At 50.0% G+C, this 21,727-nt stretch overlaps 1 protein-coding gene across 3 annotated transcripts in view; it reads right to left on the bottom strand.

Moving 5' to 3' along the window:
- Positions 1 to 812: 812 nt before the first annotated feature.
- CNIH3 (cornichon family AMPA receptor auxiliary protein 3) overlaps positions 813 to 21,727 on the bottom strand; it is a 117,594-nt gene continuing 96,679 nt past the window's right edge. For 2 of the 3 annotated variants that reach the window (XM_081224982.1, XM_081224983.1), the window contains 3 exons: positions 9,394 to 9,506; positions 5,101 to 5,244; positions 813 to 960 (listed from right to left, as the gene is read on the bottom strand). In XM_081224982.1, the coding sequence (XP_081081108.1) occupies positions 933 to 960; positions 5,101 to 5,244; positions 9,394 to 9,506 (285 nt within the window). In that variant the 3' untranslated portion in view covers positions 813 to 932. The remainder of the gene's footprint in view (positions 961 to 5,100; positions 5,245 to 9,393; positions 9,507 to 21,727) is intronic. The other variant, XM_081224984.1, reaches the window with a different exon arrangement.

The raw sequence follows: 21,727 nt of genomic DNA, 5'->3' as shown, positions 1-21,727 counted from the left end.
CCCACAGTACAGAGCTGCCACTCCAGCTATTTCTGGCCTCAGAATTGTTTGGGGAGCCTTAAAAGTCAGTAGCTTTGACTGGTGTTGACAAATTGAGTTGCATTCAGCGACTCTGTGATAGTTTGGGATGACAACAGAAGAATACAGTTTGTGGTGGTGAAGAAATAACACCCTGAACATGTCATCAGTGTTTAAAAAATCGTTTTTTCCTATGATTTCCCCGCTTCCCATCTCACCACCCCCCAGCCCTGACTTTGGCCATAACTCTTTACCAACATACTGTCCCAAACTCAGCTTGTGATGTCACTAACATCCTAAGCTGGGCTCTTACAAAGCAGAGCTGGAAAACAGACACCCCTCCCTGCAGGCTCAGGGCTGGTTATAGCCCCAGGCAAATCTGCACACCTTCCAGGCCCCTCCCATTGAAGAGAAGGGCGTGGCCAGGGCTCGGAAGAAACACGAAAGTCTCAGGTAGCCGGTGACTTGAGGACTTCAATCAGTCCCACAGATACAGCCTTGACCCTGGGTCACGCCGTTCCTTAGCAGGCACCTGCCAGCCATCCAGCCTCCACGCCCGCGGCCCAGGAACGCAGTGTGAACTTCAGGGAGCCATTCAATAAAGTGGATTCAGGAAGCAGCAGTTCTCGCTCAGAAGAGGTTTCGCGTTTCCTCACCCCTCGTGCCCCCGCTGCTCAGAAGGGATCTACGGCCCGAGTGTGGGGTGTGAACGCCAAAGACTGATACACAGGGTGACAACACGTGCGCACTCGGCCGCTGGCTGCTGCATGCTTCCGGCTCCTGATTCAGAGTGTCTGCCCGTCTCTGTCTGTCACATACCCACACTGGTCCCTTCTCCCATCACCAGCAGAAGTGGACTGCGCAGCCTCGGGCCTCTCCCATCCCAGTCTCTGAGGATGTGCGTGGTCTTTGAGTTAAGAGCTCACTAAAGTGTAGATCATGCTGGATGCAGAAAGAAGAGGAAAAGAAGGCATTAGTGGGAGCCCACAAAAGACCTCAGACGGCCCTCAAAAGAGGCACCTTCCAAAAGCCAGACCCCTTGCTTCTTTCTCATTCCTGTCACGGGAGCGTCTTATCTACTCCCTGGACTCTTCCCCCTACTACTTCCCACAGTGTTGGACTAAACGTTGTTATGAGACCATACTGTGTTCCTTGGATGAGAGATGTCATTGTTCTGACTGCCCGTCATTATTCTCATCAGGATGCTTATCGTGGCCATTATTCCTCTTTCCTGCAATTGCAGGGCAGGTCCCCAGGGGGGGGGAGGGGTGCAGTGGATTCTTTATGCCGCCAGCTGCCACATGCTCTGTGATGGCTGTGTCCAGGGGCTCCCAGATTACGGTGGATGATATGGCAGTGCTAGGGAAATGATCATCATCGCTATGGTAAGGACTTTTGTGTGAACACGGGCCCTCTGGGCGTACAAACTGGATGAATTCTTAATTGGGTAACTCCCTAGCCCTACTTTTTCTAACAGAGCCCAGGCATTAAACATGCATGAAGAGCCTGTGTCCTAAGGTGGAGCCCCGGCACTGCCAAGGAGGGGGTCACGCATCCCTGTACTCTTAGAAAGGGCTGCAGGCTAATTCTGCAACAATGAAGCATGTTCCACACCAAAATATACACTCTATCCATTTGGCAGAAAGAAATACAACAACCTTTTCACAATATAGAGAGAAGAAAGGATAATCTAAGAAACAAAACCAAAGGCGAGAAACTGAAGTGTTTTATTTCTAACTCTCTCCAGCTGCGAAGCCCGGACAAGCCCCTCTGAGTAGCTGAAGTTCTGCCTTTGAGAACTTGATGCACCTCATGTACACAGAGCCTCACTGGCCAGGCCTGGCGCTAGAGGGGCCTCATCCAATGTGGGGAAGTACGGGGGTCAGCTGAAAAGTGGATTGCTCAGGGTCACACAGCAAGTCTAGGAGCCACGTCCCAACACCGAAGCCAGTGCTTTTTCCGTTGTAACACGGAGCTTCACTGTATTTGTCTACTCACGTTCATTTCCCTCATTCATTCAATATTTATTGAGCGCCTCCTGCGGGCCAGGCGCCATTCTTGGTGCTGGGAAACAATGGCGAGTGTGCAGCCCCTGCCTCGAGGGAGTGTACGTCTAAGCTGTAGCGAAAACAAGGGTTTAGTGAGCACCCACTATGTGCCGGGCGCTGGCCAGGGCACTGCAGGTACAGAGGGGAATGAAACAGTTGAGGCCTCTGCCATCAAGTTAACCATAAATAACCTAATTTGAGTGACAGAAATGAACATGAGGGGACGCAGGCATGATCCAGAGTAAATGGATAGGAGGGTGGTACTACGTAGGTCGATAATATCATCCTGGTTTACACCCTTGATTTGAAAAGATCTTTATATTGAGCAGGCAGAATCCAGAGTAGACTAACCAGCTTCTATTATTTTTAGTTTTAATATTAGCATCAGTATTAGTATTAAGTAATCCCCATCCCATGTAACCTGCAAACGTCTCCTGGTCCACAAGGCAACCTGAGAAGCGGGTGGCGCTGGATGCTGGGATGCTTCGCACAGCACAGTGGGAAGAGAGCCCAGAATCCGGGGCCAGGTACTTTGCTAACTATCCGCTAGGACCTCGGACACATTTCTTAATCTCCATGAGGTCCTTAGGAACCCCTCAGGAACCTCAAACTGTAAAACACACCCCACCTTTATAGGGTTCCCAGCTGCTGTCTCTTGAGTCTCTATCATTGTGCTCAGCTCAGAGGCAGCTCTCCATGCATGTGGATCCTCTTCCGTCCCTATAAGAGTGGCCTGGGCTGAGAGTCCTGGCTCTCCACAAGCCTGGAGCTAAGGGGCTGGGAGCCCCTGAGGTGGGAGAAACAGGATCTTTGAGGAGCCCTGAAGAGCTCCAAGAGGTCAGGTTCAACAAAGAAGGCAGAGCCCTGGTTGCCACCCAGGGTCCCAGTTGAGGCGGGAGGAGCAATTGATACCCATTTTGTTTTGGAAACAAAGTAATTAACACATGTAACATAAAGGCAGCACCAAACTGAACAGGATGCCTGGAACATAATCAGTTACAGGATGATCACAGCCATCTAACTGGGCAGGAGCCCCAATATGGCCACCACAGCCCAGCAGACAGACAGCAGAGTAGCTCTCTATCTGTAAACTCCTATGACTCCTACGCCCTGTTCCCTCCGGCGCCTTAGGCTCCAGCAGACGCTGCAACAAAACTGAAATGAGGAAGCTTGATCTGCCTCAGTCTCCACCCAGACTAAAGAGGATCCCAGGCTAACGGGGCAGGAGCCAGGGAAAGCACTGCCCTCATTCTGCTGGCTTTGAGGAGGGGCAATGCTGTCTCTGGGGACAGGCCCCTGAGCCTATGACTCAGCAGAGGAGCTGTCTGCAGCCCTGCAAAGAGGCTGGGCACACTCCAGGGAAGAAAGTGAACCTTCTTGTTAGCCCAAGGTGCCAAATCGCTAAGCCCATGAGAGTTGCCCATGACAGGAAGCAGCCTGAGCAAGCTTTAGTTGCTAGAGAGTTCAGACTTAGATCAGGGAGGCCTGGGCCAATCTGCTGGGCACCTCGGAAAGCTCCAGAGAGGCTTCAGAGACCCTCAGCCTCCTTGCAAATTGAAGCAGGCATTGTCCCAGGACACTCCATCCAGGAAGAGGAGGGAAGGGGTCACCCTGAGCCTGAACCAACCCTTGACTCCAAAAAGAATGTGGTAGAATATTCCGAATCCCCTCCAGGGCTGAATTATTCCAGAGGCAGTTACAGCCCTGAGGGTTATAGGAGAAGACTCAGGGCGTCTGAGTCTTCTGGACCCTGGGGATGCAGAGGGGAGACGAGGTGGACCCAGGCAGCAACTCCGGAGTGATGCTTAGCCCCAAAATCCTGAATCAGCAGATCTAAGCCCAGGAATCTGCACTGTTAAGAAGCACACCCCCCTCACCCCCTGATTCTGATGCAGGAGGTCCAAAGACCACACTTCGATAAAGACTTTTCTAGAGGTTTCCTAAGACAGCCAGCAGTTAAGAGCTCAATCTTTGGGATAGGACCTGAGAGGGACTTCTCACTGTGTCACTCTGAGCTGTGACCATGGGAAAATGATCTAATGTCTCAGACGAGGTTTCCTCATTGTTAACATGCCGATAATGATAGCCTTTAGCTCATACACTGAGCAATACATATCGAGCTCTTTGCTCGAAGAATGGCTCGTTTTTAAATGCTGGATAAATGCAGCTGCTTCCCATGCTGCCCCAGCCTAACCTGAACCCTGAGGCAGCCTTGGAGTCTAACATCCCCAGCCTCCTCTTCCTCACCCGGCTACTGGCCACCCGGCCACTTTGGAGACAGTGCTGGGGTACCTGGAGATAGCATGGTCTGGTGCAGGTAGCGACAGGAGAGCAAGGTGACAGGTGAGACACCCCAGAGATGAGCCCAAAGAGGAACAGGAAGGAGGAGAGACATTTTCAGAAAAGACACTGTCTGGGGTATCAAACCACGAGACAGTCTGTTTATAGCTATCTGCTTAGTTAGGATGTCCTGAATAAAGAGGTGAAAAGAGGGGAGATTCCTGAAACAGAATTACAAACCCAGCATGTTTTATTTCATTAGAATGGTGTTACATAATATTAGGAGAATTGTAAGCATAAGCGCTTAATGGCCCACCGTGCCCATTTGTGAAGCACTGACTGCCACGGGGGGGTCTCTGTTGTGGTCCCCGAGACTGCTTTCACACAGACTAGGGGACAACGAGGCTATGTATCTGGGGCCACAGGTGACCTGAGTGCCTGAGCTGTGGAGTTGCTGGGGGCAGGGCGCCCCATGCATGGGGAAGGTGTCACCAAGTGGACCTCACCAATAATCTCCTAAGAGGGGTTGGCAGACTGTGTGCTCACTGTGTAGCCCAGAGGATGTTCCTGCCAGCCAGCAAGGCCCCCGGCAGGACCTTCCGCCCCTCCCACTTCTTTACACAGAAGCTCTTTCTCCTGAACCAGTTAGGTGGCTGGCAGCATCCTCGACAGGCTGGGACTCCCACCTGCCAAAGCCAGAAATTTTCTCCATTTGCTGCAGGAGTCAAACCCACCAGGAGGGGCAGAAACTCACCAGTAAAGGTAGTAGAAGAAGGAGAGGAGATAGAAGGCCAGCTTACACCAGGCCTCCTTCTGACAGTAACTCAAGGTGTCTGCATTCATGACCACCGGCGGGTCGTAGGCTAATTCGGAGCTATCTGCCGGACAGTGGAAGTACCTGCAGAGAAAGAGCGCACGGCATCATCGGCTCTGAGGCTTGGACAGGACCTCTGAAGTCGTCTGGGCTGAGTCCCCTGATGCCAGACTTCCAATCCGAGGAATCTCTGCTAAGCAGCTGTCTGCCTTCGGCCAGAATCACTGCCCAAATTACAGCCCAGGCACTGCTCGAAAGTGGCTCAGCCACTGTCTTCTAGCAGGTAGTCATGCCCAAATACTCAGATCCACCAGTATCAGGTACACCTCACACACAGCTGCTCTGACAGAAGGAAAACGTGTCCCCTGGTGGTACCTGGGAGATACCAGGAAGAGCCTCCTTTCTCCAGGGATGTGGGCTGGTGGGGTGAGGGGGTAGCGGAGGGAGGTCCACCATGTGTATGGATCTGGGGTTGCCAGTAGGGGCACAGGCGCGGGTTGATGTCAGTTGCATATCCGCTGCCTGGTGTCCCTGTACCGGAGCTCTACCATGAACGTTAATTATTTGGATTAAACATTAATTACTTTTGGGTTATCCTACTCCCAGACCCCCTTTTAGAATCCTGAATACTCCGGGAGGGACATCATATTCCCACTTGAGTGTGGAGTAATTTACAGGTAATTTTCTTCCTGATGGAAGGACCCAGAACAGCAAACAGAATATTGGCCATCGCAGGGAGAGAGCGGCCCCCGAGGGAAACTGGGTAAACCAAAGGGCAGTGGGAGGAGAGAGGTGAACGCAGACTTCGCCTTCTTCAAAACATCGCCTCAGCTCAACGCAAACCGGCCTTGCTCCCGGAAGGAGAGAAACTCTCCCACTGCGCTGTGTGAGACCTTGGGAAGTGGTCAGGCAGGAGGCAAGTCCTGTCCCTGAGGCTGTCCCTCTGGCCCTCACCAGACTGCTGCCCCCAGGGCCTCAGCCAGGGCCTCATTCAAAGCCGGAGAACAAAGCGCAGCTGAAATCGTGCAGCGGGCTGTTCTTTTTGTCAGTCTGGTAATGGAATCAGGAGGCCGGGTGCAAATGAGTGGCTCCTGTGAGGTTCTGGGACAGGCCGTGGTCCTCGAGTGACAGCGGGGACCAGACAAGTGGTCTGACGGGCTTAATCACATCGGCTTTGAAGAGCATCTCTGTAACGTAGCCACTCACAGAGCTGGTATTTCAGTTCCCTCTTCATCTGCTTCAAAGGACTGCACTGACATTATCTGTCATCCACGCTATGCAGAGAGGAAATCGCAAGCCAGATTCAATGACATCTGCCAGCTCACAGCCCTCCAGGCCACTCATCTCTCTTCTGCCCAGGAGCAGATTTCACAACCTATTTGCTTTTGCTGCGGCCTTGTTCCCAGGAGGCCTCAATAAGTGGAGGAAGGGGTGACAGGGTGGCTGAGTGGCCCAGTGGACAGAGCCAGGGCCCTGAGGCCCACCCGTCACCAGACTGAGATTCCTCAGGTCAACTGTTAACCTCTCTAAGCCTCAACTTTCTCATCTGCAATATGGGACTGAAACTGCCTACTCCAAAGGGCTGTTGTGACAATTGTGTGAGGTGATGGGTCCAAAAAAATCTCAAAGAACAGGTACTGAACAAAAGTTCTGCGGTTCTACTTGTATTTAAGCAAACTGGGAGCTAGGGCAGAGGGGGCTTTATCTGCACTAGAAACATCGCTCGGCTGGACCTTTGGAAACGAGGGGGAAGCAGAAATGAAATAGAGGGGTTTCAAGGACTCTGATTTTTATTTTTTCTTTTCTTTTTTCTTTTTTTGTGGCCACACCGCGCAGCATTCAGACCAGGGATTGAACCCGCGCCCCCTGCAGTAGAAGCGCTGAGTCTTAACCACTGGACCCCCAGGGAAATCAGGACTCTTATTTTTTAAAGGACACCTGCCCTCCTCACTCCTTTTTCTTTCATTTTCTGAGTACTTTAACGAATTGCCAGAACTAGGCTAGACCCTGTCAGGGATTCAAAAAAGGAAGACAAGCTCCTACTGGCAAGGAGACTGCAGTCACTCCCTTCTTTTACATGGAAACGTTCCAAGTTTAAGGACACAGCTGGCTCTCCTGCCCTCCCTTTTGGAGGAGGGATAGCCCTAAGAAGCAGTGTACCCATCAAAGTTTTGTAAATTAACCACATTTCTGATACCTTGGATTGACAGTACACTATCTGAAGGACCTGGGATAAATCTGTTTCAGAAGGAGAAGAGCCAGCCCCTAGGTGACAAGGACATGGCCTGCAATTCATAGAGAGGTGGCCCTGCCATATCCCAGCTGAGTGATTCTGGGCCATGACGTAACCTTTGTGAGTCTTCGTAACCTGTGTGTAAAACAGGGAGGGGCAACCCCAAAGCACCCGTTTGCTGTGGATACCAGAGGAGGTAGGCATGGAAAGTCTCTGAGTGGGTAGGCAATACATTTCAACAGCATTATGCTGCTATGTGACTTCTCTAAATTCAGATTTTAGTAGGTTACCTTTACATAGAAGGACTTTGTTATGTAACTGAATCGGCTTATTTCCTCCCCCAACCTGCGTCCTGCTCTTGGTCACCTCCCAGCCACCCAGCCTAGACACTCCCTCTCCCTCACCTCCTGCATCCAATTACTGGCCAAGGCATGTCCAGTTTACCGCTCCAAACCCTCTCCTTCTCTCTGCATTCCAACTTCCAACTTCAAGCCTCCAGTCTCTCCACCTGGAATTTCATCAGAACTTCCTAACTGGATTTCGTCCTCAAAATTTCACCCTCCAACCCAGCCTTCCCACGGCTGTCAGGGTCACCTTCCTAAAAATCGGATCAGGCGCTGCCACTTTCCTCCTCAAAACTTCTGAGAGCTATCCCTCTCCTACAGAATAAATTAACTCCAACTTTCTATCAAATCATTTCAGACCCTGATCCCCAGCTGTCAACCCCATCTCTGCTCCCTTCTATCTGAGAACCACACATCCAAGCACACTGAGCAATCACTGCTCCCCAGACACACCAGGTGCTTTCTTACATCTGAGCAGGCTAGTCCCTTAACCTCGAATGTGCTTTTCCAGATTCCCCAGGGTCACATTTCCATTTCTCTACACTCCTACCTATGTTCCTTATATATCTGGTAAGAATCTATTTCCCTCTACCACTAGGGTATATGTTCCTTGGGGGTAACGATTATATTTTACATTCATCTTGGAAGCCCCCATAATGTCTGGCATGTAGCATGTGTTCCATATGTTTGCTAAATGAAGGGGTGAATGTTCTAGATGTGACTAAATACAGGCTACATTGTATGCTGTAATGACAATGATTAAATGTTTGGGGGTCGAGGGGAAAGTGTGGTTACCTTATCTGCACATCTGCATTCTAGACTACTTTCGTATTCCCCCTCCCTGCCTCCTATACACCCACACGGTGACTCTCTTTTACCTAAATCACGTGATCTGATGCACGGTCTTAGCAGGGAAGAGATTTAAAATCAGAACAGTCCCAGAAAATCCAGCCCATATGGTAGGTGGGCTATTTTTATTAAGATATAATTCATCTGTCAAAAAAATTCACCTTTTAAAAGTATACAATTCAGCAGTTTTTCGTATATTCATAAGAGTTGTACAACCACCACCAGTATCTAATCTCAGAACATTTTCATCCCTTTCAAAAGAAAACAGTGTAGTCGCACCTCACTCCCTCTCCCTTCCAGCCCCTAGCAATCACCAATCTACTTTCTGTCTCTATAGATTTGCCTATTCTGGACATTGCATATAAATGGCCTTTTGTGACTGGTTTCTTTCACTTGTAATTTGTTCAGGCTTCACCCATGTTGTAGTGTGTATCAATACTTTATTGCTTTTTGTTGCCCGATAAGACTCCATCGAAAGGATATACCACATTGTGTTTGTCCATTCATCTTCTGACGAACATTTGGGCTGTTTCTACTCTGCGGCTATTGTGAATAATGCTCTAGCTGCCTTTAACGCTGATCTGTGAGAGTTGAGGCTGTGGTTAGTGGAACCTACAGGAAGGGCCTTCCCTTACTGAATTATTGCCTGAGAACAGCTTGCAAAGAAGGCTTTGAGGAAAGGGTCACCAAGGGAAGGGATGAGAGGAGGGCACTAAGTGGCTGGTCCATCTGGGGGGACATCGTCTCTGGAGGGCAGGCTGACCAAGCAGAAAAGGGAAAGGACAGGGCAGTCCCAAGCAGACTTACCTCCAGAAGTGATAGAAAAGTAGAGGGACATTCAGCCCCAGGGTGAGCCACTCCTGAGCACACAGGAACATGATGCAGAAGAGGCTGTGGATGGAGTATTCTGGCAGCACCAGCTGAAGAGGGAGCAGAGACACAGGCCTGCGTTAGAGGGAGGAAAAGTCACTCCTGCATCTATAGCGGCTGACGTCCGCCTGCCTGGACACTTCCTCTGACATGCTGGTGACACAGAGGTCCTCCCCGCAGCATCCCAGAGTCACTGCCCCTGGACCGTGACCCGTTTCTGGTAAGTTCTCCTCTTTAAGGTACCGGAGCCAGTTAATATATATATTCATTATGTGTATATACATATTCATATATATATGGGGGGATAGCCTCTGTGTCTCATTTAGACCAGCGGTCCCCAACCTTTTTGGCACCAGGGACCAGTTTCATGGAAGACAATTTTCCATGGGGGCATGGTTCAGGCGCTAATGCGAGCGCTGGGGAGCGCTGGGGAGCGGCAGATGAAGCTTCCGCTCACTCGCCCGCTGCTCACCTCCTGCTGTGTGGCCCGGTTCCTAACAGGCCGCGGACCAGTACTGGTTTAGACCATGATGAATGCTTCGCTCTGTCTAGCAAATTCTAACCATCCTTCAAGGTCCATCTCAAACAGCACTTTCTAATGGAAGCTCGGCCCACACTACCCCACCTCACGTCACCCCACCCTGCAGCCCCACAGCATGCTTTCCGACCCTCACTCAGGGGGACTTTCCATAACGTGTCCACGACGGAGTCATTACCTTCTTTCCTACCCCTCGACACACACGGATCTACCCCACTAGTCTATGAGCCGTCTTGGCCAAGCTCTATTCTTTTCTCATCTCCACTTGCAAAGTGCTTTTTTGTACTTAGCAGAGACTGAACAAGTATTTGATAAAATGAATTGAACTGACCAAGTGCCTATGTTTGGAGCATGGTTGGCTGGCATTAGGGATGCACCCTGTGGTCACAAACCAAGATTTCTCTGGATGGGAAACAAACTGCCTTGAACTCTCCTATTTGGGGAAAGAACATGACTTTGGTCTCATTCATCTCTCACTTTAGTCAGATGAGCTAACCGCCCCAGATGGGAAATACAGTGGGGGACACACATTTGGAATAAATACATGCAGAGGCACAGGTGTTAAGAAATGCATTTTGTAACTAAGTGGCATCTTCTTCATTCTCAAGTCTAGTGAAGAATGAATTGCACTGACCCGCCTCTTAGAATTCTCGGGCAATAACCTGGAATCGACGTACAAGAGCCAGCGGTCCAGAGGCAGTGGCCTCAGTGGGTGAACCGGCACAGCTAGCCCCTGTGAGCCTCAACGACCTGGTGGGAGGGGGTACGTCCCATCATTTCTCCTCACAGGACCTGGCAGCCATCCTTTCCAACCCCATCTGCGGCCAGCCAAGACACCACCTGACCTCCTCCCGTTCGAAGAGAAAGCCCCCTTTCTCAGCCTGCCAGCCCCAGGGGGTAGTGGCTGTGACCTCTTCTATGCATGTCTCTACATTTTTTAATCATTGATTTCAGCCACTTAGGCCGAGGTAATTAACATGTTAAGACACAGCCACCCCAGGCCTGGATCATCCCCGTCTCACAAATCTCTGACTGATTACAGTTTGGATCTCAGGTCCCTCTATTTAGCACCACTGTTTCTTCTCTCTTCGAGGCTTGATTTATAGCGGAAGCTGCAACCTGCTGAGCAGGGAGGATTTGTCACTGTCACCACACTGAGGAAAACTGATTAAGGGAGGCCAGCTGGGTCCAGAGGTGCCCCACCTACTGGGGGTGGGATCAAAGCTGCAGAATCCATGCTGCTCTTCGGGGTGGCTTCTCCCCAGCTGCCCCTTCCTGTCACTGAGCAGCATCCTTGCGGGTGGGAGGGCGAGGGTGCCCTTTACGTCCACACAGTGTTTCTCTCCCGCTTCCCCAGGCAGTCCCTGTCGCAATGGCTTCCCCAGGCAGTCCCTGTCGCAATGGCAGGGGAGATCTATGGACCCAGTGAATGGGCCAGGCCATGAGCACCAGCCTTGACCGGCGGGCATTACCGCTGCCCTCCACACACTTCCCGTATCCGTCGTCGGGAAGGTGGGGCCAAAGGGCTGTGAGCAGAAAAGGCTGGAGCATTTACCAGCCAATGCAAAGCGCTCCAGGCTCTCTCTCTGTCTCTGCCCTCTGACATAGCAAAACGCACTTAGGCTGGAGGGTCCTCCAGCACCCTGAAGTCATAAGTGAGGAGAAGCGCGCTGGGGCAGCCGGTGATGGACACCAAACATGAACAAGAAAGAAACTGGTGGGGTGTTTTTGGGTTTCTTTTGGCTGCCCCGCGGGGCATGAGGGATCTTAGTTCCCCGACCAGGGATCGAACCTGTGCCCCCTGCCATGGAAGCACGGAGCCCTGACCACCGGACCGCGTTCTAAGCTACTGAGATTTGGGAGTTGTTTCTTAACCACAGCGTGATTTAACGCATTGTGTGTGGTACAAAATGAGTAATCAGTGAGAAAAGCAAAGTGGTAATCATCCCTCTTTCTCCTTCCCCCGATCAGCCAGCCCACCCTTCCTTTCACAAGCACTGGGCATGCTGAGGCAGGGGCTGCATGACCACCAGGCGGGCATAATGCTTATTCATTCGTGTGGGCAGTTGGACTAGCTGTCCCCTCCCAACCTTGCTCATCTCAGTTATACAAAGACCGCCCCTGAATCTCCCCGGCCAACCACAGAAAGGCTGAGGGGAGCACTGCCCGCCCGCCCTCCATCCTGAGTCATCCCCTCACACTGTGGAACACTGTTTCCTTCATAAGACAAGCTGTTGGAATGGTGTCAATCTCATTCTCTCATACAACAGAGGGACTGTTTCACGCAGGCCACAGTCTATTGAATTCCCGTGTCTTATTATGCCCTGCTTCACAGAGTTATAAATACTAAATAAGTGGTCTCAATACAGGTATTGTGGGGTTGCTGAAAAGACTGCAATTCACTCCAACCAGGGGGGCTCACAGAAGGTTTTGCGATCAAGGCGGAATCCAGGGAACTTGAAAGGATGAGTAAAACCTAATCAAGCGAGGAAGCCAGAGGTCAGCATTCCAGGAAGAGGAACCGTGAGAACAAAAGCAGAGAGGTGCCAGTCACCACCTGGGCGGGTTCTGCACAAGCCCATCTAAAACGGCCACTTACTCATCATTTAATGGATTAACGCCAGGCCTGATGTGGGTCAAGTTCTGGGTAAATGTTCATTTTATTCCCCTCCTGCTGGGACCCAGCCTTCTCATCCCCTAGTGCTGGAGCCTTTGTGTGTCACCATCATAAACTGAGGGGGTGGGGGCCTGTCACGAGAGTATGACGACAACACAGCCTCCTCCCACTATCCCCTGCCCTGACGTACGCAGAAGTCCAATGTCAGGTGAAGCTCTCAGCGCACGCTAGCAAAGCTCAGGCACTTGTCAGTGAAGACTTCAAAGATTTCACCCACTCCCCCGCTTCTTCCATCACTTCTAAGAGGATGGATGTGGCATCTGGGAAGGATCGCCTGTCCTGACTTCCTGCCCAGATTCTCGTCCTCAATTTTCATTTCCTGGCAGTCATTTCCATCCCAATAGTCCACAACCACCATGTGCTGAAAACTCACTCTCCTCCCAACACCTGTAACCTGTGTCTCCTAAATTTCCGATTTCTGCTAATAATAGCCATCTCTGATTTCTCTGTCTCATCCACTTCCTCACCCGGCTGTTTCCAAATCTTGTCATTTCTTATTCACAGCCACCTGGATCTGTTTTTCCTTTTTTATTTCTACAGCCCCTTACTGGTCTGGGCCCCTGCACATCCTCCCAAGGCGGTGCAGGAACCTTCTAGCAGGTTTCTGTCCCTGGACACTGCTCCCTCTGTCCAACAGAGCAGCTACCTCTTCTCCTCTGTAAGTGCCACATTCAGCTCCGCTCTAAGCTTTCATCCACAACCTTGTTTTCCCGGAAATTTTATTTTATTTGTATTAAAAATATTTTATTTCTACTTATGCATCATCTCATTCATTCATGTATCCATTCATTCTCCGGCTTTAGCCCCCAAGTGATTTGCAGCTGACTGGTAACCTTTACCTATGATGGGAGAATACTATAATAATGTATCAATGTCTTATTTCATTGCTGTGGAGGAGAGGGGTATCAGGAGGCAAGAGAAGAAGCTCTTCTAACCCCCAGAGGGAGAGGAAAGAGAGAGGGGATGCTTGGAGTGGAAGCAAAGGAATAAAGCTCCCTGGGGGAGAGTGGGGATTCCCTAAGACTGGGGAGGAGGGGGCGGTGAAGGCGGAGAAGTGGTGGCCAGCACCCTGGTGCTGCAGATGTGCTCCTGGCTCCCACCATGCATCCCGACGGGGGCAGGATTTCTGAGGGGCTGGTATAAGCACGGCTGGGACAAAACACCCTAAAAGTCAAGCCACAGAAGCCTAGGGGCAGGTTCCAGGGCTGAGTGTAGCTTGAAGGGAGTGGCAGCTGTGAGACCCAGAGATTCCACCCATCTCTCCGTGAACCCTGTTGACTCAGACAACAAGCTTTTCTGCTGTGATCACATTGGGCTAAAAATATTAGCCCACTATCTCAAAGTGTTACATAAATTCTTACCAGTTACATAATGATCGACTGTGTGATATTGAGAAAAGCAGCTAACCACGTTGAGCCTTATTTATCTCATCTGTAGATGCCAACATTTACAACCTACCAGCAAGGGTGCTAGAAGGGACACAGGGTGTCCCCTGACAGTGCTCTCAAAGGGGAAGAAGCCTCAAAGAAAGGAAGACGCCATTATCGCGATGAATGCGATCATTGTAACTGTTAACAATCACATATGAGCTAGTTACCATTCTCAGGACTTGTCACTCTTACCCTGAAAGTCAGTGAAATGGCCCAGAACCAAATCTGGTTTCCCGATTCTCCATCCGGTCTCCTCTGACCACCCCCCCCCCCCACCCACCGCGATTAAACCAGGCTTCCAGCTTTTCCAAGTGGAAAGAAAAACCAAGGGTCATTTAACAGCCTGCCTCTCAAACCATAAAAACCCCAATCCCCGCCTGTTTTCAAACAACAATAGCCCAGTTCCCTTCGTTGTACTGTCCTGTATTGTTGTATCTGTCCTAAGGTTTATCTGCCCAGGAGCCAGTGAATATGAAAAAGAAGAAAAAGATAATGTCTCTTTCATTTGATTTCCCAGCCCACACCAAATTGGCCCTAAAACAGAGGAACCCTTCTGGGATGAGCAGGGCGGAGGCAGTCTTCTCAGAAATGTCCAGCATGGACAGCCGTTCTCTATTTGTCCCCAGATGAACGACGGTGCACATGACTCACATCGGGAGGAGACAGAGGGAAGGAAGGACAGGATGGCAGCTTGGGAACCTGGGATTTTGCTAAATGGAAGACTGTGAGAAAAGCATCCAAGCGCTACCAGGAAACCTTATTCTGTCTGAGTCCCTTGCTAGAAGGCCACTTTCTCTTTAATTGCTCTGGGTAAAGCTCTCCTACAGAGGGCGCGGCCTCACAGCAGGCAGGCAAGAGCCTGCACCAGCCTGGGGGTTGGGAGGGCAGGCCAGGCCTCCAGGGGCAAGGCTCCCTGCAGCCTCTGGTCCCTCCGGCTAAGAGCTGGCACCCCGACCTCAGATGGCATGACTAAGCGGGAACACCGGTTGGGCCGACTAGAGTGTTGCCTATTTGATGATGCTGGTATGTTAAACTGTTTCACCTCCTGGATTTTGCACAGTGCTTATCCAATATTTTAAAGGGGAGAGCGGATGACTCTGGTACATACTCAACAGAGAATCACCTAGTCTAGAATTGTAATTTAAAAAGTCACCATAACTTTGTGACCACCTAGAGGGGTGGGATAGGGAGGGTGGGAGGGAGGGAGACGCAAGAGGGAGGAGATATGGGAACATATGTATATGTATAGCTGATTCACTTTGTTATAAAGCAGAAACTGACACACCATTGTAAAGCAATTATACTCCAATGAAGATGTAAAAGAAAAAAAATGTCACCATAAAATTGGGGGAGGGGAGGGCAGGATAAATTAGGAGTTTGAGATTAACAGATACACACTACTGTATATAAAATAAACAACAAGGACCTACTGTAGTGCACAGGGAACTATATTCAATATCTTGTAATAATCTATAATGGAAAAAATCTGGAAAAAAATATATGAATCACTTTGCTGTACACCTGAAACTAACACAACACTGTAAGAAAAAAAAAAGAAAACAAAGGTCACCGTAAATTAGGCTGATGTGTGCTGACTGTATGCACACCAGGAACTGCGGACCTGGTTCTGTGACCTTCACTGCCAGCACTTCTCCTACATGCCTGGGCCAAGTATTGTTTCGACCTTGTCTCGGTCAGGATCAGAGCGTGATGGCTGATCCCAGGAGACTGAGCCAGGCCTCAGGGGAAATCAGTCACCGATCATGTTCCCCACAGGCCTGTTACCCAGAAACACAGGGGCAAGAGGGGGCGACAGCAAGGGAAGGAGATCCTGCCTGAGTGACCCAGGACGTGGAAACAGGAGCATTTTCCTTCCGGCCTGCAGAGGCCAGGAGTTCGGTGAGGGCACAGAGGTGGGGCGGGGAGCCACGGAGTGCTGCTTCCAGCCCCAGGGGGCTTCCTCTGCAGGCCTCCCATGTCCAACCCCATGGGGACCCCTGGCTTCTTCCCCCTCTCTCCACCCATCCTCCCTGAGCACGTGTTTAATCCACGCTGAGGAAGCTTCTGCAGCTTTCTTGACACCCACAGGGGCTCACTCTGCATGCGGAGAAGGCAACGGAGAGAGGAAAAGGCTCAGGGAGAGAAGGTGCACGGCAAGCCTGTACCCCCGCTGCCCACTGCTCCTGGCCACCTAGAACGAGGAGGGCCCAGTTCTCAGCTCGGCCCAGAGGCCCCCGTTGGGACTTGGCTGTGCACTGACGTGCTGCAGACCCCGGCCCAGCCACCGTGGACCACTCTGGCTCCCCGGCTCCCTGTCCAGACTCCCAGGAACCGCCTGACCCTTCCTGTCCTAACTGCTCCTCGGGGACCAGCTTCCACTCTGACCGACTCGCATGGGCTCCAGCACCCCTAGTCCCCCTGCCATTTCCCGTGGGCCCTCACCACCAGCTGTGCTGGGTGCCGGGGACACGGAAGGAAAAGCGTGCATGCACAACAGCATGAGGAAGGGGCTCCCTCCAGTCAAGTTCACAAGGGTCTCAGTTTCGCTTCTGGAGGAGAAGGAAACTGGGACAAGAAGTAACAGCACGGGTTTTGCTCGCTGCTCTACCGCCCTGGCACTCCCACTGGCCCCCCTCCTCCAGCCCGTGTCTTTAAGCCTCACCATCATCCAGCAGTGATTCCCAAACGTTACGGTACTTCCGAATTACCTGGGAGTCTTGCTAAAACACAGATGGCTGGGCCCTACACCCAGTTTCAGATTCAGTAGGTCTGGGTGGGGCCTAAGAATCTGCCTTTCTAACCAGTTCCCAGGGGAAGCACTGAGAACCTTGTGCCTCCAGGTGTGGTCCCAGGACCGGCATCGCCAGCATCACCCAGGAGCTTGTTGGAAATACAGAAGTTAGGCTCCATCCCAGACGGCTGAATCAGAACCTGGTGGGTTTTAACGAAATCCCCAGGTGATTTATATGTACCTTAAAGTTTGAGAAATGACTGCTCAGCACTGAATCCCAAAAGAGGATCCTCCAGCCCCCTGTAGCAGAACTGCCTGGGACACTTGGTTTAAAATGCAGATTTCTGGGTGCCATACCCGTCTGCTACAGATAAACTCTGTAGCCAGGAGTATGCATTTTTCAGAAGCATCCCAGGTGATTTTGTTAAATATTTGAGCTGAGATTCATAGACCAAACACACAGGGCAGAGGCTTCCATTCTGAAGACCCAGGGTCCCAGTGCCCCAGCAGACCTGTGACAGTCCTGCACTCACAGAGCAATGATCACTAACTACTGCTCACAGACTTGTGTCTGGGCAGGTAGCATAGGCAGATAGGGGCAGTAATGTCTGGCTCCTGGCTCGCCAAGCCACCACCATGTGGAAGAACACCCATGAAGCTCCCTTAGAACCCATGGCCATGGTCTCTGATCTTGAAGGGCTGGCCTTGGCATCTTCCAGGGATGGAGGTCATCTCTCCAGCATCCTTCCACCTCCAGAACCTCGCAGCCTCTAGTTTCTGTCATCTTCTGCCTGTCCTCGGCAGGTCACCTCTCCCCTTCACTGTCACAAGCTCCTTCTGCCTGTCTCTGGCCTTCCCTGTGTCTCAGTGGACTTTCTAAACCTGGAAGGTGACTGGTTCATTTTAGGACCAAATCTTTGGGGTTCCAGCCCTGCCCTGCCCTGCCCATACCTCCCAGTCTGCCTTTGTCACCATTTTCATGCAGCTTCAAGACACACTTGAATTTCAAAAGCCTCTCTGCCAGTTTCCTCACATACTTGTAAAATTACTGAACTGAGAGCCCACTCAGGGAGGAGGTGAGAATAAAAGCACTCTCTCAAGCAATGCCATATTTTTAAAGGGACACAATTCTCCTACAACTAGCGGGCACTTCAAAGACATCTTAAGTTAACACTTGTAGCTACCCACTCCTTTCTTCCTTTCTCTAAGCCAGGGAGGGATGAGGGAAGTAGGAATTGTCATGTTCAGAATACAGGAAGTGATTAGGCAAAAGTTCAGATTGTTTGAGAGGAGAAAGACTAACAGAAGGGAAAGTTCTAGAATGAGAAGAGCAGAAGGATAAGTGATTAACAAGCTTTCCAGTGCCGAAGAGCCCCACTTATGCACTCAGTCAGCAAATATTTATTATAAGCCCTTACTAGGCAGTGAATGCAAAGCAGCCTAGCTGGGGGAGACGGCCATGTAAATGACCACGGAAACCATGGCTTCTACAGCACAACAAAATGGGAGCCGACGTACAGAGCTAGATTCAAGCGACACGAGGCAGGGAGAAAGGAAAGAAGAAACCATCCACTCTGAATGAGGAAATGAAGGAGGGTTCCTTGGAGGAGAATGACCTCTGAGTTGAGATTTAGAGGATAAGCTGTATGGGGGAAAGCAGAATACCCAAGCTGGGGGCCTCCCCAAGGACACTCGGCATCATCCTTCATGGAGGTGTCTGAGATAGTCACTTTTTTCCTTGTGTCCTAGAAAAACACCGCTTCCAAATCTTCCACAGAAATGACCTTGAGATCAAAAATCCCATCTACCAGCCCCTTCTTAAGCCTGTAAGATTTCCAGAGAACAGTCATGACAATCTGTTTTTTTTTTTTTTTTTTTAGTCATGACGATTTTACCCGACCAGGGAAGACCACAGTGACAGGAAGGAGGCCAAGGCCAGAAACAAGTCATCTCCTGCCCAAGTGGAAAGCTCTATGCACAGTGGATGACAATTAGTCTCGACATTGGACTCACATTCATAGAGTTCACCAGTGAACTTAGGCACAGCTGCCAGCTCTGCCCTCCCCTCTCCAGCCCATCCCACCCACACCACCGTCCCAGCCCAACTTGAAGGGAAGGAGTTCAACTCTTGTAGGGAACAAAGGGTCCCCAAACCCCAGGGCCACACCTTCCTAACTCCCTGCCCTCCTAGAGTGGTGTTTTCCATGTAAGGCTTCTGTTGCCACATCATTTATGTAACAGGCACCTGCTGTTTTCAGCAAAGGGAGTTTTTCTCATTGCCCCACAGATCTTCCCTTATTAGAGCAAACTGAGCAGGAGCCTGGGTCTTGAGCATCACCATACCAGGATAAAAACAGATGATTATCCTACTTAACAGCTATTAAGTGGTGTTAGTTACCTGTTACTTTCAGCAAGTTAGAGAAAATTTACTCAAAACAAGCAAAAAAGGGTAAATTGAATGAGAAAACAAGTATTGGCATCCGGGAAGGAGAGCAAACTGTCATCATCACCATCAATTAATATTAACTGAGGGAGTGGCATCAAGATGGCAGAGTAGAAAGACCCTGAGCTCACCTCCTCCCATGGGCATATGCCAGAATTTCAACTCCTTAAAGAGCAACTCTCTGTGAGAACAACCTGAGGACTAGCAGAAAAGATTTTCCACAACCAAAGATATAAAGAAGGAGCCATAACAAGATGGGTGGGAGGAGCACAGACATGATACAGGCAGGACCCAGGACCCACACCCTCAGGTTGGAAACCCACAAACAAGACGAATATCACAACCAAAAAGCTTGTCCCCAAGGAGCGAGAGGTTCAAGCCTGCTTCCCAGCCCAGGAGTCCCACACTGGGAAGACAAGTCCCTAGAACATCTGGCTTTGAAAGTAAGCCAGGCGTGTGTTCAGAAAAGCCAGAGGGCTATAGGAAACAGAAACTCCACTCTTAAAGGGCATGTGCAAAACCTCTCATGCTCCAAGTTCCAGAATAGAGGCAGTAATTTGAAAGACACCTGGGTCAGACCCACTTGCTGATCTTAGAGAGTCTCCTAGAAAGGCAGGAGGTAACTGGGATTCCCCCTGAGGATGGAGACACTGGCGGCAGCTATTTTGGGGATCTTGTTCTACCACATTGGTGCCAGCACTGGCAAGTACCATTTTGGAATCCTCTCTCTAGCTTATTAGCTCTGGGGCCTTGTCCTACCTACTAGTGGCCTGAGCAGTCATGCACAACCTGGCTACACAGTCAGCCAGGTCGGGAGCCACTCCCACCTATCAGCGTGCCCATGGCAGTCAGCCTGCCACAACAGAAGGGTGCATGCAGCCTACATAGGGCAATACCCCTGGAGCACCTAGATCTGGTGGCCAGAGGGGAGCATGTGATAGGCCCCATAGGACATCTCCTACATAAGGCAACATCTCCAAGATTGGGAGACATAGGAATACATAGAAATACACACAGAGAATTAGGTAAAATGAGGAGACAAAAGAGTATGTTCCAGGGCTTCCCTGGTGGCGCAGTGGTTGAGAGTCCGCCTGCCGATGCAGGGGACACGGGTTCGTGCCCCGGTCTGGGAAGATCCCACATGCCGCGGAGCAGCTGGGCCCGTGAGCCATGGCCACTGAGCCTGCGCGTCCGGAGCCTGTGCTCCGCAACGGGAGAGGCCACAACAGTGAGAGGCCCGCATACCACAAAAAAAAAAAAAAAAAAAAAAAAAAAAAGAGTATGTTCCAAATGAAGGAATAAGACAAAACCTCAGAAAAAGAATTAAATAAAGTGGAGATACACAACCTATCCAGTAAAGAGTTCAAGGTAATGATTATAAAGATGCTCACTGAACTTGGGAGAAGAATGGATGAAGACAGTGAGAATTTCAACAAAGAGTTATTAGAAAAATAACCAATCAGATCTGAAGAATACAATAAATGAAATGAAAAATACATTAGAAGGAACCAAAAGTAGATTAGAAAACACAAAGGAACAGATCACTGATCAGGAAGACAGATTAGTTGAAATCCCACAAGCTGAAAAGAAAAAAAGAAAAGAGGATTTAAAAAAATGAGGATAGCTTAAGAGACCTCTGGGACAACATCAAGCATACTAACATTCACATTATAGGGGTCCCAGAAGAAGAAGAGAGAGAGAGGGAGGGACAGAAAAACCTTTTTAAAGAAATAATAGCAGAAAACTTCCAAACCTGAGAAAGGAAACAGACATCCGGGTACAGGAAACACAGAGAGTCCCAAACAAGATGAAACCCAAAAGGTCTACACCAAGAAACATTGTAATTAAAATGGCAAAAATTAAAGATAAAGATAGAATCTTAAAGGCAACAAGAGAAATGCAACTAGCTACATACAAGGAAACTCCCATAAGACTATCAGCTGACTTTTCAGCAGAAACTTGGCAAGCCAGAAGGGAGTGGCACAATATGTTCAAAGTGATGTAAGGGAAAAACCTACAACTAAGAATACTCTACCAGGCAAGGCGTTCATTTGGATTTAAAAGAGAGATAAGGAGTTTTATAGATAAGCAAAGCTAAAAGCATTTATCACACCAAACCAGCCTTACAAGAATGTTAAAGGGACTTCTCTAAGTGGAAAAAAAAGGGGGGGGCACAACCAGAAATAAGAAAATTATGAAAAAATAATCTCACTGATAAAAGCAAACACAAAATAAAGGCAGTGACATAGGTATGGAATCTAAAAAAAAAAAAGTCATGAAGAACCTAGGGGTAAGACGGGAGTAAAGACACAGACCTACTAGCGAATGGACTTGAGGATATGGGGAGGGGGAAGGGTAAGCTGGGACAAAGTGAGAGAGTGGCATGGACATATATACACTACCAAATGTAAAATAGATAGCTAGTGGGAAGCAGCCGCATAGCACAGGGAGA

This window comes from Mesoplodon bidens (genome assembly GCF_964165515.1).
Source record: "Mesoplodon bidens genome assembly, chromosome: 2".
NCBI lineage: Eukaryota > Metazoa > Chordata > Mammalia > Artiodactyla > Ziphiidae > Mesoplodon > Mesoplodon bidens.
This window is presented reverse-complemented; position numbering and strand designations above follow the sequence as displayed.